Genomic DNA, 13,486 nt, shown 5'->3' with positions numbered 1-13,486 from the left:
ACAGGGCCAAAGCAAGTGAGCCTCCCAGAACCTGTAAGCAGCACAGCCTCCTCTGCATCGTCACAGAGACCACGCAAGGATGCAGCCTGCTTATGGAACTGCACACTGGCAGCTGCAGCTCCCACCGCCCAGCTCAGCTCTTCTCCATGTTGCAGCCCTGTAGCAGCACAGCCTCCCAGCAGTCGTCATTCAGTCACCAGCCCTGCAAGAAACCAAGAGCACAGAGCAAGCGTGCTGAGGCCTGAATGGACAGCATGGCTTATACAGGGACAGCACTGTTTGTCCTGCTTCTTACAGCCTGGATGTGAGCATTGGCTACCACTTCCACTACAAATGCTTCTGTCTCCTGAAAGCACAGCAGTCGAGCGTGCAACACAAGAGACCTAAGAAACCCAGAGAGTTGCTGGCTAAGATATTTACTAAAATTCAGACTCTTGAAGGAATCTCAGCTTCCCAATATTCTGCAAAACAAGACCAGAGGATACAGAAGCTGCACAGCGGGTTATCCAGGTGACATTTATTAGAGCACTTCAAGTATAAAGCGATTCACCATGGCTGCAGATGCCAGTAGTGAAGAGTGACTAAGAATTGGCAGGCTATGTAATCATCACTGGAAATTAATGCTTTCAGCTGAAGTAAGAGGGAAATAAAAAAAGGCATCAGACTAAAAGGTTGATCAAGTTCAGGGATGGGGAGGAGCAAATGTAGCTCGTTTGAGATCGTTTACCTAATTTGGCAACTCACACGTAGCAGAAGCTGCCTGCTATTGCACTGTTCCCTCGGCAGCCCAAGGACATAAGTTACCCAGGGGTGTTTTTCTCCTCCAAGAGCAGCCAGCATTCTCCCTGGTAAAGGAAAGCCACCTGCACAGGTGGGTCAGTGCTGGAGCCCCAGCTCAGCAGCTGGAGAATCAAATTCCCAGCTTTGCATGCTCATTTCCACCAAGAAGGCAACACAGACTTCCACCAAGGGCATGCCAAAACCATCAGCTCCTCACTACAAGGCAGCTTTAGGTCAGGATTCCTGTTGGATAAACGGGCTGTGGTTTACAGAAGCAAGAACCACATGGCAGCTAGGCTGCTAAGTCCTCAGGCAAAAACAAGGACTGTGCATTTCTCAGTCACTACTTGTGAAATACAGTCCTTAAAAACACTTTTAAAGCAGAGACTCCTCACCAAAGCATAAAAAGGGCATGAGTAGGAAGGAACTGAGCTGTGGTGTGACCAACTCAGAGAGCACCTTGCAAACCAGAGGCCATGTGCTTCTCTGGATCTGCCTGATTCGCCAATCAGTAGTTATACACGTAAGATGTTAGCTGCCTCGATTGTGTTGGTCTCCTGCAGTTATTAACAAGGAACATCTGAAGCTGGCTGAAATTAAAAAAAGCTTTTAAAGACAAGTGAAAAAGGACTCAAATGCCTACCATTCCAAGTGCACCTGCACAATGACGGTTCCTCGAGACCACTGAGCTCTGAGGTAAGTGTTGGCAATTCCATAATCAGGCCAGCAAAACGCAGCGGTGTTTCCAAGCCTCCGGAACATGTTTTAAGTTAAACATTTGTTAACAAAATTAATCACAGCTCTTTCTAGCAAAGTTGTTTAGAAATTTGTCTTCGGCAAGGACTATTTGAAAATTCCGGTGAACAAATGATTAGCAAGTAAAACAAACTATGAGAAATTGTACCAACACAGTCTGTTTAATCAATTCAGATCTGATTACTACCAAAAATGCTGAGGGCAGCCACTGAACTCATATTCTGGTGCTGCAGGGCCTTCCTTCACCAACCTTGCAATCTCTTTTTAAAAACCTGTCTGTATAAAGGACAACAGTGGAAGACACGTGAGAATGTAATGAGAGATTCCAGATACAGGGCACACATACATTAAATTAACAGATTCCATCTTCAGCATACAGGAGTTTGACACAATTACTGGCTAGAGTCGCAGAAAGTCGAAGATCTGAACAGTCTTGAACCACTTCCACGAATTCCAATGGCTTTTGATAGTTCCAATAACTAACAGGTATATAAAACGGAGTCAGACTGGCTGCTCCAGCAGAAGGCGTGGGGCTCTTCCATGCTGATCAGAAGGAACTTGATTGGACTTCCCCAGGCTTCCCACCAGTCTGCTAAAGGTGATGATTTATTAAAACCTTCCTGATTTACTGACAACTGATTTAACAGGCAAAAGCTGCAGACCATGTCAATCATAGTGGATGGCAGTATAGAAGATTATCCAAACAACCTGTGGAGAAGAAAGGAAGAGAAGGTTGTTTTCGTGCCTCTGGAGAGGGTTTGAACACTGACAAGTTCACGCCTCACTGATGGGGGTCTGAATTCCAGTTCTGGGAGTGCATCAGAGAGGCACTGGGATTTCCATGCACCACAAATGGTGCCATTCATCTCGCCTGGCTTCCAGAGTGATTAATATAGCTACAATAAATCCCACCACAGTCCCTCCAGCCATCTAGGAACACCACCACGAGTCATGTGGCATTCAGGCACCTGGGGAAGGGGAGTAATGGCAATTCTTCCCATGAAGCTCACTTCTCAGATGATGTTAACATATCTCTTCTACCAGTGCCCCAGCTTTTCTTCCAGACCCTCAGAAAGTTTACCAACACGATTCACAAACCAACTTAAAGAAAGCAAGAGATGTTACCAGAAACAGTGCAAAAGATGTCATGAATCCTTCCTTTGTTAGCTCCCACGTGCCCCCGTACTCCTCCTCATCTATCTGTTGGAAGCTACTGAAGTAGAGGTACAGAACACCAGCATTGATCAGGCAGAATCTGCAAGAAAGATCAGAAACCGTCATTTTCACTGCACGTGCAGTATGCCACACGGCAACGTATGAAATGTCAGCAGAGAAGAGGCGAAAGGGAGCACTATTCCTGTCACTTTACACGGGCAGCTCAGTGTCTTCCTTACAAGAGCCCCTCCAGGTCAGCAGCTGGGTTTGGATGAGGTTCACCTCACGAGGCACAACCTACAGCAACTAAGGCTCAACAGACAGCGATGAGAAGCTGGAAATACCAGCAGATCTGCAAATCCTGCAGATCAGCAATAGTACTGCTCCCACCACAGAATCCCATTTCCTTGCACACACTGATTTTGAGGCTGCCAAAAGGGAGGAGTGTTAGAAGACAATGGAGACAAAAAAAAAAATGAGACCTCCCATTTGTTCTTAGACCAGTTTGGCCTTATATTACTCTAACTTCAGGCTGAGACAATCTCACAAGGGACAAGTATGTGTTCTGGACAGAAAGCTGTAGGAACGGCCCTACTTGAAGACATGCAGGTTCAAATACCAGCAGCAAGCTGCAAGCAGCTGCTCAACCACATATCATAGAGCAACTGCATGCATGATTCTAGAAGCTTTTAGTTTCCCAAATTATACTACGTTTTTATTTCCAACACGTAGCACAGAAATGGGCGCATGCACCTGAAGACGCCTTGGGAACAAATGGATGACTGAGTACAAGCAATGCTTCCCAACTCCTCTCCTCATCATCTATTAGCAGAAGCACTTCAGATGCAACTGTCTGCATGTAGCTACTGCGCTTCTGTTACAGCACCATTGTCCTGCAGTTCATTTCCTTAAGTTCCAAACTTCAGGGTTTTTTTAGAGGCAGGCAGCAACACTCCCTCCATCCCCTCAGCACAGCTAGGGCAGGTCATTCCATTTTCCTCAATAAATGCTCCAGAGCTGAGAGCTGTTTTTAGAGGCCTTAATTAAGCAGAGACATTTGCAAAGAGACTCCCCAGCATTTCCTGTCACTTTTTTGAAGCCCCCTTTTACACACGCACAAATAGGACACTTCACAAGTCAGCTGAGCTCCTTCCACCCCATCTTCTTTAACAACGCTAAAAGAAATGAAAAAGTAAAAAAAGCGTTAGCTCAAGGAGAGAGAAAGGACCTGATGAAGGTGTCAGGGTTTGAATTTCCTGACAAACAGCAGCCTGGAATGCAATGCTGGGTTTGAGACACAGGGCAGACGCAGGGGCTGTGCCCAGCTGTATTTACAGCACAGGCTGCAAACAGACAAGAAGCCGGGACCAAACGTGGGAAAGCGCACGGGGCAGAAAAGGGAAGGAGCCTTACATTGCGATCCCCACGAATCCCTTCAGAGGGACCACCCCCCAGATGACTCCCAGAATAACCGCGATGATCTGCCGGAACCAGTAGATGACATCTAAGAACTCGTCCTGAGGAGAGAAAGCGAAACGAGGCTTCTGTTTTCTTCGTCAATCGTCAGACAGCGGCTTAAGCCGCGGCCCCGCCCCGAGCCCCCGCCTCCAGCGCCCCACAGACCGAAGCGGCTCCCCGACAGCCGCACGGCCAGGACCGCCGACCCCGACAGCGCGGAAGCGGAGCTCGGGAGGCCGCGAGACGGCGGTGCCGGCGGCGCTTCCCCGGAGCCTCCCAACGCCGCCCGCCGGCCCGGCCGAGTCGCGCACCTTGTCGTGCCAGGCGGAGTCGCTGCGCAGCGCTTTGCCCCACACGGAGCCGCGCGGCCCGGCCCCGCCGCCGTTGGCCAACGCGTGCTGCTGCGCGTGCGGCGGCTCCTCCCTGCGCCGCGCGCCGCTCATCCTCCCTCCTCTCCTGTCGTTTCCTTTCCTCCCGCCCGACGGCCCCGCACGGCCCCGGAAGCGGCAGCCGGGCGCCGTCACTCACCCGCGCCCCGCGGCCGCCAATCGCCGCGCTGCCGGGAGACACGTGACCAAAGCGGGCGCCCCGCCCTCCTACGGCGGGCGAGAGGGCTCACGGGGGGGTGCTTCGCCTCGGTACGCCGTGGGAGCGGGGCGGGTGGTGCCGAGCCGGCGCTCCTTACGGCCCCCGGCGGAGTCTGCCTGCTGAGCCCTGCGGGCGGCCGAGAGTCCGGGGCGCTCCGGAACCGGCGCGTTCTCGGCGGAGCGATCGGAGCTGGCCGGGCTGGCTGCAGCCCGGGAGCCAACTGCGGGCGCCGCGTGTCCCGCACGTGCGGGCACCTCGGAGCCGCTGGGAGAACCCGGCCTCGCAGCGCGACCTGCCGCCTCCGCCCCAGCCCTGCGCAGATCCTTCCTCGGGAGCTGCGCCCTGCTTGCCTGTCCGTGCAGGTCCCCACTCGCAGTGAAGTCCAGTGCTTCGTTCATTTCTCCATTAGCAAACAGTGGCCCTAAGGCCCTGCGCTTTTCTGTTGTGCAGCCCAGCATGTGCTTGACTCAGCATTTTTGGAGCCTGGCTGCTTTCTGCTTGCAGGACAAAGCACTGCAGCAGCACCTTGCTATTGACTTTGGCAACAGGCCGCTGAGCTCCTGCACAGGCAGAGGAGTCCTTGTCCTGGACTGCTGTCGTGTCATTCAAATACCAATTCTGTAACATATCTGTGGGCTTCCCAGCACTGCCCCAGCTATCTGTCAGGTCCCTGACTGCGTGCTCTGAGGCATTTGCTGCAAGTTGAAGAGGGCGGTCTGAATCACTGGACTCCCACTGTTATGAAGAGGGTAACGTGACAGAAGGGGACCCGTGCTGTATTTCCCATAGGAACCTTCACATGTGACATCTACCATGACAGGTTCCCTTGCTGAGGGCTGCTCTGACCCTGTTCCCCTGGGGCTCTGCAGGCATTTGGGGCACGGCAGCCCCCTCTGCCCTCATCCTTCAATGAGAGGGGCACTGAGCACAGCAGCGGCCACGTCTGAAGGACAACAGGACTTTGGGCTGTGTCCTTGGCTTGTAAGGAGTCCCTGACTCCGTGCTCCTGATCAATGCCAATTTCCAGGGGTGGAAGCATTTGTGTGATGATGGGACACTTGGGTCTAAACTGATCTAAAACTGACGTGCTAAAAGACTGCCTTGTTTTACCCCAGCTCCATTCCATGACCCACTGCCTCCAGAGAGAAAACCAAGTAAAATTATAGCAGGAAAGAACAAGGAAGAGGCAGAAGAGAGGCGAGAGAAGAAGATGTGGAAGTAGGAACAGGCTCCCTTCTGCAGCACACGTTTAGTCAGGGAAGGAGGACATACAGGGAGCTGGAGGCGCTGTGAGAAGGGAAGGTGGGAAAGGCTGGAAGGGAGGAAGAGGAGTGTGTGCTGGGCATCCCAGCAGCAGCCCTTTGTGTGCATCCAACTGCAGAGGCTGCACAGAGTGTGAGGAGCTGCCACATTCACTGCTGCCCCGGGGCGCAGTGGCGGCTCGCTGCTGGGAGCTGGGGCTGCCGGGCACTGCGCAGACACCGCTGTGCTCAGGGCGGATGCACGGAAAACCCTTGGGAGCAGCATGGGGCTGCAGCTCAGCTCTCTGCCTCCTGAGACATGTTATTTCCTTTTTTATTCCTTTCCTTTTCTTTTCTTTAAAAGGCAAATTTTTTCGGGAAGGCCCCACGTGGAGCTCAGGCTCAGCACAGAGCCCCACAGCCGCGCAGCCCCAGAGCGGCGATTCCCGGTGGGAGGATGAGGGCCGCGGCTCGATGTGAACCGCAGCTCGTGTCAGCTCTTGGTCCCGCTCGCCCTCACCCTTCCGCAGGCTGAGTTCTGGCCCCGGGGAAACGAGGCAAATCCCCCCGGGTCGCCGTCGGGGCCCCCACGAGCCATGGGCTGGAATCACCTTTGGGTGCCCCCTCCATCTCCCGTGTCAGCGGCCACGCGTGAGCCTCCCGGCCGTCCTTCCCTCTATGTACAGCCTACAGCGCACCCCGCCGCCCCGGCCCCGCCGCATTCTTCTGCCTTGTATGGGCCGAGCCGGGCCGGGAGGGGCGGGACGAGGGGTCCGGCACCGCCCCGACCCCAGCCCGCGCCTAGGGCCGCGCCGCCGGCCGGGGGCGCAGAGCAGCGCCGTCGGTCCTGCAGCTGCCCCGCTCCGGCCCAGGTGAGAGAGGTGCCGTCCGGGCGGACCTGCCCGCGACCCCCGGCGGCGGCGGGGCGAGGGGGAACCGGGCGGCCCCGACGGAGCGGGCGGGAGGGATGCGGGGCACGGCCGGGGGGCAGCTCGGGAAAGGTCTGCGGGGCACGAGGGCGCAGCCGGGGGGCACCGACCGCGCTGCTGCAGCCTGCGGAACGGGAGGAGCCCCGCGACCCTCGCGGGAAGAGGAGAGCCTCTCGGGTCCCCGTCCCGTACGGGGCGTTCCCTGGGGGAAGGCGAGGAGCGATCCCGAGCGCAGCTCTCGGCGGTTGCGGTGACCGCAGCCGGGACCCGTCCCGCGCTGACACGGGGCTCTGTTCGTTCCTTCCCGGAGCGTCTGTTCCCCGGGTCTTACTGACGGCCGGAGCCCAAACCGAGATGCGTGCGTGATGCTCCAGAGATCTCCCACGAGACCTGTGAGCAACTTCAAGCAATAAACTGTCGGAAGGCAGAAATGCTTTATTTAGCTCTTTTTCCTCAGAGGCGAGGGAACTTTTTTGCCCAAGAAAACTTCAGGTCCCCTTGGCTTCCTCCGCTCCGCTCCCTGCATGCCTTTTTGGAACAAAATGTTTTTACAAACGTGATAAAAGCCAGGGAGGTTCTTAGCCATGGAGAAAGCAGCGGCTGGGGCAGCATTCTTTGGAGCGGAACATCCTGAAGTGTCAACAACCGCTGCTGCTTACCAAAGATGGTCGGTTTCTTCAGTCACTCGAATTTTTTCCCCTCGTCACTGGCAGGCTCTGCGCTACTGTAGGAGGAGTTTGCTGCCGCCTCCCCCCAACGCACTGAGGCCGGATTCCCCCCTGAGGTGAGCTCCTTCATTCCCTGGGAAGACGGCAGGGCGTGGGGCCACGCAGCCTTCCTGCCCCGTGCTGCTGGGTGCTCTCTGCTCCCAGCCCTGGGCACGGCAGAAGGGCCGTGTGTGGTGTGGTTCCACATGCGTGGTCAAATATCCTGTGTGTGCAGTGAGGACAGAGCCGAGCAGTTCTGCACCCCGGCTGGGGTTCTAGCAGCAGGGAGAAACGGGCAGCTCAGCTTCCAGCACGCTCACCTTTCAGTAAAGGCTGTGTGTTTTGGCTTGCTGCTGCTTGAAACAGACTCTCAAAGGGGCCATTGTTTATTCCCACGGGGCTGTACCCAGGAGCAGTGCAGGCTGTTTGAATCGACCTTCAGAAGGTGTATGCCCTGTGTCTGAGTGCCGGGGTGTCGTGCAGATGATGCCCTTCCCTCCCGCAAGCAGCCCTGCACAGTGGCAGAGCCATGCAGCACTCCCTGCAGTTGGATACCCAGCCTTGCAGGAGCCACCCTTGGGACACCCTTAGCAGCACAGGAGTACCCAGCATCATATTTGCACCATGCTGAGCCGTGCAGCAGCTGGAAGGCCGAGGTCCCCCTGTCCCCTTTGTGTCAGTGACTTCATGCCAGCCAGGCCTGCCAGGAGCCCCTGCAGTTGCTTGCCCAGCAGCAGCTCTCTTCTGGTTTATTATTTTTTCTTGGGACAAGAGGCTTAAGTGATACATGAGATCTGGTGTGGGCAGGAGGGGCTGGGAAGGGACTCATGCTCTGGCAGCATGAGGATGTCCCTTCAGCTTGTCTGCCCCCCCCCAGCATGGCCAGGCACTGCACTGGGGTGAAGCCGCTTGCTTTTTACCAACGAGGAAATGTATGGCAGCTTATTTTACTGATAACGGCCTGTCTTTGCTCCTTCTCTTTAAAACTGCATCTATTTTCTACAGTAACTTTTCAAGCCAGGCCCATGGCTGTGTGGGGCTGCCTCTTTAGAGGGGAAGGTACGAGCCCTGTGATGCAGGAGGCAGGTGGCAGAAGGGCTAAGGTGAGCTGGTGGCTGCATTCATGCAGCGCGGAGCTCCGTGGCTCCACTGCCAGTGATGGGCAGATCCTGGTCTGGTGCAGCCCTGGGATGGGCCTTTCGCCGAAGCAGGGCCCATCACTGTGGCTTTTCCTCTTGCTGCAGAGAAGCTGGATGCTCGGCCCCGCAGTGTACAGGGCGTTATGCCCCAGAGCTGCCCAAACTCTTCTGGCATTGGGTTTTCTGATCAGCCAGTGCCTTACAGCCAGACCCTGGGGCTGCGTGGTGCAGGGCTGCCATCGGGCCCTCCAGCAGGGCACGGACAGCCTGGGTCAGCTGCACGGCACTCCTCCTCCAGAGCACCTTCCCTGCACCCAGCCCCAGAGTCTCTTTCTGAGCCACAGGCAGCCCCAAGAAGCAGAAATGAAACGATCAGGAGCTGAGCTGGTCCTTAGGACCAAACACCTTCCCAGGGAATTTTTTGGATCAAACGGCGGAATCGAACAGAAAAAAGCCACGTGCTGCCCAAATTGCACTTAGTCCCCCCAGCAAGAACCTTCTCGGGGGGCTCATGCCGAGCCATGCTCGTGCTGCCTGGTCACAGCTGGAGCAGCGTAAATATTTGGGTAGTATTAATACATGTGGTGAGAGCAAAACTCCTGCTTATTTCTTCTGCTAATAGCTCTGCTCGTTGCTCTCTGTGGTTGGGAGGCACAGTGCTGGCTGAGCTGCGTTCTGCCAGCAGAGCTTTTATTGCTGGGTCTGCGCTGGCACAGCAGATGGGGGGGTCGACTGAGCTCCTCCACACAGACTGGCGCCCACACTGCTGGGAGGGCCACAGGCAGGCACACTCCCAGGTCAGGCAGGGGCAATGCTGCTGTTGCTTTGCACTGCCAAATGTGGTGTGATGTGGCCCTCAGCTGCTGTGTGTCCCCTGCCAGAGCAGAGCACAGGGACAGCGCTGCCACCAAGGCATGAGGTGCACGCTCTGCTCCTCCTCTCCATTGAGGAACTTTCTGTTAGCACTGCTCCCCGCCGTGCAGCAGGCAGGGACTCCCTGTCCCTGATGGGGAAGTTGAGGTTTGGGGCTGCCATCAAAGCAGTGGCTGTGGTGGAAGCACAAGAATCTGGGCAGTGGATTGACTTCACCCAGGTTCTCTCTCAGGGCCGTGCTGCATGGCAGCTGATGCCAGGAAGGTCCCTGTGTCGGGCCTGTCTCTGATGGCAGCTTCCTGAGCTTCACTTTTTGGGATTTGACCGGGAGAGGTCTGAGCATCCTCTTCCTGGGCTGCGCTGGTGGTGGCCAGTGCTGCAGGGCCCTCCATAAGGATTGGGGATGGGCCCCGGTGCCCACGCTGCAGGTGTATCAGGCACTGATCCGGCTCCAAACCGCTGCTCCAAGGCTCTGAAGGGGTTCGGGCACCATCTGCTCATCCCGGAGCCCACTGTCTCTCCCCACGGCAAGGCAGTGGCCGCCTGCGATGCCGTCCCTGCTGGGTCTCGGACTGCCCCGGCTGAGCCCGCTGAGGGCCGTCCATCCGTCCGTGCAGTGCAGAGGTCTTGCTGTTGACCCCTCCCTGCCCCCCGCCTGGCTCTTCTCATCTCCTGTCGCTCATAATACGTACCATCTACGCGGTCCTCCGTCCCCGCCGTTCCGCAGCCGCTCCCCTGCACCCCCGGCGCTGCCCTCGCCCCCCACCTGCCTTCGGGGCTCTCCCGTGGACAGAGCCGGGTGCGGGCAGCCGGAGCGGGGCGGAGGGGGCGGGGAGGCGGTGGCATGCGAGGAATGCGTCCGCAGCGATAACCCCGGGCACCGGCAGAGCCTCGGCCCTGCGAGGAGGGGCTCCGGCACGAGGAGGGGGTGATTGCGTGGCGTGGGAGGGGCCGCGTCGAAACCCCAGGGGGCGCCTGGGAGGCAGCCGTGGTGGTGCTGGGTTCGGAGGGGGCAGCCAACAAACAGGTCTGTGGGCAGAGGGTGTGGGCACGGGGACAGCCCTGCAACGCGTTGGGAACGGGGGCAGAGAGCTGCTCCTGGAACCTCACAAGGTGCTCGGCAAAGCCCGGGTCTCCCTGTCCCCACATCCTACCCTGCGACCGCATTATCTCACTGTTGCCTAACTTGGTGACAGCCAGTGAAACTGAGGGATAGAGCTGGTGAGTGGCGTTTGTGCAGCAACACAGGGAAGCTGTGTCCCTCTGCTGCCCTCTAACAGCCCTGCCCTGCCCCCAGGTGCCACCACAGCAGCCAACATGTCCAGCAAACGTGCCAAAGCCAAGACCACCAAGAAGCGCCCACAGCGCGCCACCTCCAATGTCTTCGCTATGTTTGACCAGTCACAGATCCAGGAGTTCAAGGAAGCTTTCAACATGATCGACCAGAACCGTGACGGGTTCATCGACAAGGAGGATCTGCATGACATGCTGGCTTCCATGGGTGAGGAGACCCTCCCCTACCCCTCCCCAAATCCCCCAGTCCCATTTCCCTCACGCCTCCTTGGCCAGCTGCTTGTGGGTCACAGGAACAGTGAGGGCTCCTGGTCAGCGTGCAGTGAGCCCGCTGTTGGGGTGGCACTGGGGCACAACCCTCCTGCTTTGGGCCAGTTTGGTTCTGCAAAAGCTGGAGAGACGTCCTCTGGTGCACTGATTGGCCTTGAAAGTCTGCTTGTGGAGGTGCCCAAGGGTCTGTTGTTCTTACAGCTGCATTCACTGGTAAGGACAGGTCCTTGCCTCTGCTGGGGCTGGAGCAGCTCTGCACAAGGAGAAGCTGGGGGCTGGAGTGGTGCCAGCCCAAAGTGTCACCAGGACAAAGCCTTTTCGTTGCTCATAGCCTGTGTGACAGGACAGACCTGTCCCATGCCAGCTTGCATGGCTGGGTCAGTGTGGTTAGGGGGCTCCCAACCCAGCACTCACAGGCTCCTCCACAAGGGATGGAGCAGGATGCAGCCTCCTGCTGGCCACGGAGTCCCATATGGGAGATGGCTTCAAGCTGTGGATGGGTGAGGTCTGTGTCTGTGCTGGCAGGGGACTGCAGCAGGTGGGTCCTGGACTGGTGGCAGCACTGAGCCAGGCAGAGCCCTCCAAGCAGGCTGGCAGCTTGGGGAAGATGTGCACTTCCCAGCCACTGGCACTGGCTCAGTACTGCCTGGCACAGGGGCTCTTGGGGATGAGACCAAACCCAGCAGTGCAGCCATGCTGCCCACCCAGATCCTGCCCCCTTGCTGTCCCCCTCTTGGCCCCATGCCATGATGGAAGGAGCTCTGTCAATCATTGATCTGGTGGCTGGATCTGTTCTGAAGGTCCCACCTGGAAGAGAAAGCACAAGAGGGCCACGCACTGAGTGCGTCAGGGCTGTGCTTGGCAGAGGCCAACCCTAGTGCTTTACTGGGAGCCATGCTTGGGACACAGTATCACGGAGAGGGACTGAGCAGGAGCAGTGGATGCTGTGAAATCCATCCCTGTGCTCATGGCATCTGTGAATGAGCCCCCAAACCCACCTCCTGTGGTAGTCAGTGGTTGGCAAGAACACTGGAAGCTGTCATACTCAAGCTTGTGCTCAGGGTTCTGCCCTGCAGCCCTGGGGAAGGGTAGGTGGTGAACTCCATCCAGTCTGGTGATGCAGCAGCAAGGGCACATCGCCAGGGCAGCCTGGGGTGGTTGTGGTCAGCTCAGGCACTATTCGGGCAGGTAATAACTAAAAACAATGGAAAAATCCTTGGGAGTCTGCCATAGCTGAGCTCTGCGGGCAGCATGGGCTTGGGGATGGCCTTGGGTACGGGACCCACACCCTGCCTGTGCCCGGCAGGAAAGAACCCCACTGACGAGTACCTGGAGGGCATGATGAGCGAGGCACCGGGGCCCATCAACTTCACCATGTTCCTCACCATGTTTGGGGAGAAGCTGAATGGCACCGACCCGGAGGATGTCATCCGCAATGCCTTTGCCTGCTTCGACGAGGAGGCGACAGGTACAACCTGGGGAGTGCCAGCAGGCGGCTCAGGCCGCGGGCAGGGCTGGGAGCCAGGCAGTGGAGGGGTCCGCACTCACGCTGCCCTCACACGCCGATGCTGTCCCTGCCATCCCCACAGGGTTCATTCACGAGGACCATCTGCGTGAACTGCTGACCACCATGGGGGACAGGTTCACTGATGAGGAGGTGGACGAGATGTACCGGGAGGCGCCCATCGACAAGAAGGGCAACTTCAATTACGTGGAGTTCACCCGCATCCTGAAGCACGGAGCCAAGGACAAGGACGATTAGAGCCGAGAGCTGCCCCCCGCCTCCCTCACGTGCCACCCGCACCCCCGCCCCTCGCTGCCCAGCCCCACCGCAGGCTCCCCCTGGCCGGGCCGGCACCCTGCTCCATGCCGTGCGGCCATCGCGTGCCCGCCTGTCCTCTCCCATTGCCCCGGGATCCCGGCCAGGCTCCCCCCCCCCCCCCGCTCCGCCGCTCCTCTCGCTCAGCAGGAGGGTCCGGACAGGGGCAGGCAGCCCGGGGAGCGCTGGCCGGGGGGGTTCCGGCTGGCTCAAAGCAGTGCAATCCCTCTCCCAGAGGACCTAACACTGAAAGAAGCTCTCCCCTTTCCTCCCACACTCCCTTCCTTTAGGAAAGAAAGAAAAGAACACTTTGTTTCTTCCTCTTTGGCTGTTTTATGGCTTTAGAGCCTGTGATCTAAGCGATTCAGAAAGCTGAAGCAGCCTATAAAGTCTGACGGGTGTGACACAGCAGTGTGTTCTGTGCTCTCGCCCTGCCTGGCGCAGCCCTGGGTTCGGGGTTTGGGTTGGGGCCGCTCGC

The 13,486-nt window shown here is 57.5% G+C and overlaps 2 protein-coding genes across 3 annotated transcripts; one reads left to right on the top strand and one right to left on the bottom strand.

The window, feature by feature from the left end:
- Window positions 1-1,674: 1,674 nt before the first annotated feature.
- On the bottom strand, window positions 1,675-4,607 carry RAB5IF (RAB5 interacting factor). Its single transcript, XM_042886690.1, has 4 exons — window positions 4,461-4,607; window positions 4,105-4,208; window positions 2,662-2,791; window positions 1,675-2,244 (listed from the first exon to the last, which is right to left on the bottom strand). Exons 1-4 carry the CDS (start codon window positions 4,590-4,592, stop codon window positions 2,203-2,205), a joined length of 408 nt encoding a protein of 135 aa, XP_042742624.1. The 5' UTR covers window positions 4,593-4,607; the 3' UTR covers window positions 1,675-2,202.
- A 2,171-nt stretch (window positions 4,608-6,778) lies between these two features.
- On the top strand, window positions 6,779-13,064 carry MYL9 (myosin light chain 9). 2 transcript variants are annotated; one of them, XM_042886681.1, is made up of 5 exons: window positions 6,779-6,850; window positions 7,621-7,691; window positions 10,924-11,127; window positions 12,496-12,657; window positions 12,779-13,063. In XM_042886681.1, exons 3-5 carry the CDS (start codon window positions 10,944-10,946, stop codon window positions 12,949-12,951), a joined length of 519 nt encoding a protein of 172 aa, XP_042742615.1. In that variant the 5' UTR covers window positions 6,779-6,850; window positions 7,621-7,691; window positions 10,924-10,943; the 3' UTR covers window positions 12,952-13,063. The 2 variants fall into 2 exon arrangements, with proteins under 2 accessions (XP_042742615.1, XP_042742616.1); XM_042886682.1 differs by lacking the exon at window positions 7,621-7,691 and having other exon boundaries at window positions 6,790-6,850; window positions 12,779-13,064.
- Window positions 13,065-13,486: the final 422 nt, after the last annotated feature.

Source organism: Lagopus leucura, unplaced genomic scaffold, assembly GCF_019238085.1.
Source record: "Lagopus leucura isolate 7727_CA_CO unplaced genomic scaffold, USGS_WTPT01 Super-Scaffold_100060, whole genome shotgun sequence".
NCBI lineage: Eukaryota > Metazoa > Chordata > Aves > Galliformes > Phasianidae > Lagopus > Lagopus leucura.
Note: the sequence above shows the minus strand (reverse complement) of the source record. Positions and strands in the feature narration are given on the sequence as shown.